Source organism: Rhagoletis pomonella, unplaced genomic scaffold (assembly GCF_013731165.1).
Source record: "Rhagoletis pomonella isolate Grant_MI unplaced genomic scaffold, Rhpom_1.0 Rhpom_scaffold_00002, whole genome shotgun sequence".
NCBI lineage: Eukaryota > Metazoa > Arthropoda > Insecta > Diptera > Tephritidae > Rhagoletis > Rhagoletis pomonella.
Genome location: NW_023458556.1, coordinates 9,399,387 through 9,402,817, shown reverse-complemented (window position 1 = coordinate 9,402,817; position 3,431 = coordinate 9,399,387). Strand labels below are relative to the sequence as shown.

The window sequence follows — 3,431 nt, the reverse complement described above, 5'->3', positions numbered from 1 at the left end:
TAAAATTCGTAATAGTTGCTGCATTTATGTGGGAAATGTTAAATTTTGATTTCTCGAACAGTTCATGAGCTATGTATGTACATATTTAAATTTCTGGTGGGAGTAGCAGAAGATCTTTTTAAATAATTGCGTTGATTTTTTAAGTGAAAGCATAGCCATTTTATTGTAATATAGATAATTGCTATCTCCCTTTGCAAATTTATTGAAGAGGTACTTAGCTTAAGGAGTTTTTGCATTAAAAAAAAAAAACAAATTATAATCTGCTGAATAAAAATTTAATATTTCAAAAAACTTTTGGAGACTGCATGTATTTTGCGATGTATGCATGTGCATACATATGTACATAGAAAAGTTTTATAAGTACGTTCAATCTGATTTCATTGACGCTGTGAATTAATACTTTTTTATTAAATATATGTGCCAATTCTTAGTTCGAACTTTCGCATGACTCGACAGTTTTTATTCGGACACATAATTTTCGCCGGGTTATTAACAAACATCAGGTTACATATGTTGTGTAGATTATGTAAATGCAAAATATGCATATAATTCAGAAATAACATTGCGAAATTTTTACAAATAAAAGTGTGACTATCCTATTTTTATTATTATTATTATTTTTTTTTTATTTTTACGTTGCAAAATTTGGTGCGTTGATTGCTAATGTTGGAGTTTTCAATGAACTGGTAGAATTTGGAGAGGAGAATTGAATGCAGCCCGTTAGAAGTACAGTGACCCAAACAAATGACCACGTGATTTTTTTAATATTCGTAATATTTCTCAAGCTAATTTTTTTTTGTTATTTTTGATATAAAAATTCCGTCTAAGCTTTAACCAAAACCGTGCAAATCACAGATTCAAACTTTATACAAAAATTAAAAAAAAATCGACAAGTTTTCATCAAAATTTCAACTTTTTATTCTGAATTTTTAGAAAAAAAAATCGCGTTTATTTTTGAGATTTTTTTTTTGTGAGGCTACTTTTTCGGGTTTTTAATATAACAAGCGCAATTTACAAAACCTTGCGTTGATATTTTGAAATTTTATTGCTGACGGTCTCCCGCGTTTCATTTCATAAGAAACTCATACCTACATATGTATATGAAAAAAGTGCAAAAATCCGACAAAAAAAATCTCATATTTTTTGCACAAAGCCTGAAATTTGGATTTATACTCTCATAAAAAAATAAACTAAAGAAAAATAGCCAAATCTTACTAAAATGTCGCGTCCCAGATTTTATTTGGTTCACTGTATGTGTATCTCGGTAATTGATTTATCAATCTGTACCAAACTCAGTGCAATCATTGACCTTGGTATTAAAAAGCTATATTTTGAAAATTTTCGAAATCGGACTAAAATTACGCCCACTTTCGATTTCTAAAAAAATACGCGTAAAAACGTATGGGGCGTTGCTTTAAAATACTGCACCACGTTGGATGTCGTATTCTTGCAAAGGAACGTATACTAAAAATTTCATACATGCGCTCACGATTAAAAAAAAATAATTTCTTTCGCAAAAAAATTCGAAGTTTGTGAGAATTGCCCATATGTGTACATTTCTTTTTATTTTCGCAAAATGAGTGCATACACCTTTGCTCGTTTTCCATTAACTTCCGGGTGCTGGTGGCCTCATTTACAAGCTTTTATTGCCGTTAAATCCCATAAATTTAAAGATGTCTGCTTCGAAAAAGTACTTACCTTTTATAAATACATATATTTATATGAGGCATTCTTTTTCATATCGGGCACCAAATTTGGTGTCACACTTTTAATACGCTTCAATTTTTTTCGAGGGAATTTTTTTGAATTTTTGTCTTCGTAGATATGATTTGTCAAAGTTTGGATTTATTCGTGATTCTAACTAATCATGTAATTATTCAAATCGTTATATCTGGAGTTCTGCTAATCGTAGAGACCTTATCTTAACGTCGTTTTTAAGCTAAAGATGGTCATGATTGTCTTAAAGCTAACTTAGCTATTAACAGTTGAACTTTTTGAAGTTGGTTTGCATAGTAAAGACCATTAAATTAGGGATTTAAAATTACATCATCATAATCCTTGTTTAATTCTCTATAAAAGAACATGGTTAAATAAATTGGCGTTTTTCAAGAACTATTTTTAAAATATTTTTTTTTTTATGGTGAGATGGATTACTTTATAAGAGTCAACAATTATGATGAGAAATTTTTTTAGCAAGGTGTTAAAAATTGGGGTGTGGAAAAATTTACAAAATTCAGAGAAATGTGCTTAGAGAAGAATTATGGGTATTAAATTAAAGAGGAAATCCTGTCAAATTTAAACGGATTCAAGTTTTTGGTGCAGAAGGACTGGTAAGTATTGAAAATCTTAAAATTTCGCAACTTTAATAAACTCCATAACATCCTTGAATTTCGTCCTTCTAACTTTATCAGCAAAAACATCACCTATTCGTCCTTGTGAATCCGAAAAATTGTATTTTTTTAAATTCTAAAGAAATTTCCTCTTACATTTGGTACCCATATTTTTATTCTACATTGCATTGAATTTTTTAAATATTTTTCGGAATCAATCACTTATTTGAAATTAAAAACTCCTTTAAAATAAATCCTGACGTCAGAGAGAAAAAAATAAAAACGCCACTTTAAATTAAAAATTGGTTTCAAACCCATTTATTTATTATTTATTTTTTTATGGTAGAAGAGCTTCTCAAACAAAAGAAGCATTTTTTTCGATTTAAGTTGTTGAAAAGTAATGAACATCTAAATCCTCGGTCTAATCCCGGGATCCCGGAATTGTGATAAGGACATTCCGAAAATCCCGGGATCGGATTGACCCTGATTGCAGTCGGTTAAGGCGTATCGCACAGGGGCCAAACTTCAGATTACCCCATGAAGACGTCCTAACCGACTCTAATAGGGACCAAAATTTATATGCGAGAGAGAGAGAGGTAATTTATATGGACAATAGAAACCCGGTGCGCTACCTTTTAAACTTAATATTAAGGGTTACGCTTTTACCAGGCAACTTTTGGACAATTCCCGGGGGTATTCAAGAGGGGGTTTAAAAAAAATTAGTAGATTTTTTTGAATCAGTCTAATATACTATATGTATATGTATGTCTGTACACAGTTAAATCCTATTTTATATATGCCTGTACACATTCATTTCTTCATTTGTCCTTTCATTAATTACAGTTAAAAACCACTCGTATAACGAAAACGACCAAGTCTGGAAGCTCTTCAACACCAGTTACCCGTAAAACTTGTGATATCGAGGAGATCTGGGACGAAGAAATTTTAAAGGAATTGGTAAGTTAGCCAGCTTTACATAAAACTTGTACACAAAAAAAAAATCTTTTGAAATTACATAAGTAGATATGTATTTGAAAATATCGAAATTAAAAAAAATTGAAATTTGCCTCACATCTTCAAAACCACTCACTCACAGCTTGA

The 3,431-nt window shown here is 30.5% G+C and overlaps 1 protein-coding gene across 1 annotated transcript in view; it reads left to right on the top strand.

Annotated features, from left to right (window-relative positions):
- Window positions 1-3,431, top strand: part of LOC118733025 (titin-like) — an 80,816-nt gene that overhangs the window by 73,127 nt on the left and 4,258 nt on the right. Inside the window, exon 12 of the mRNA XM_036462184.1 lies at window positions 3,174-3,287. Within this exon, the coding sequence (XP_036318077.1) occupies window positions 3,174-3,287 (114 nt within the window). The remainder of the gene's footprint in view (window positions 1-3,173; window positions 3,288-3,431) is intronic.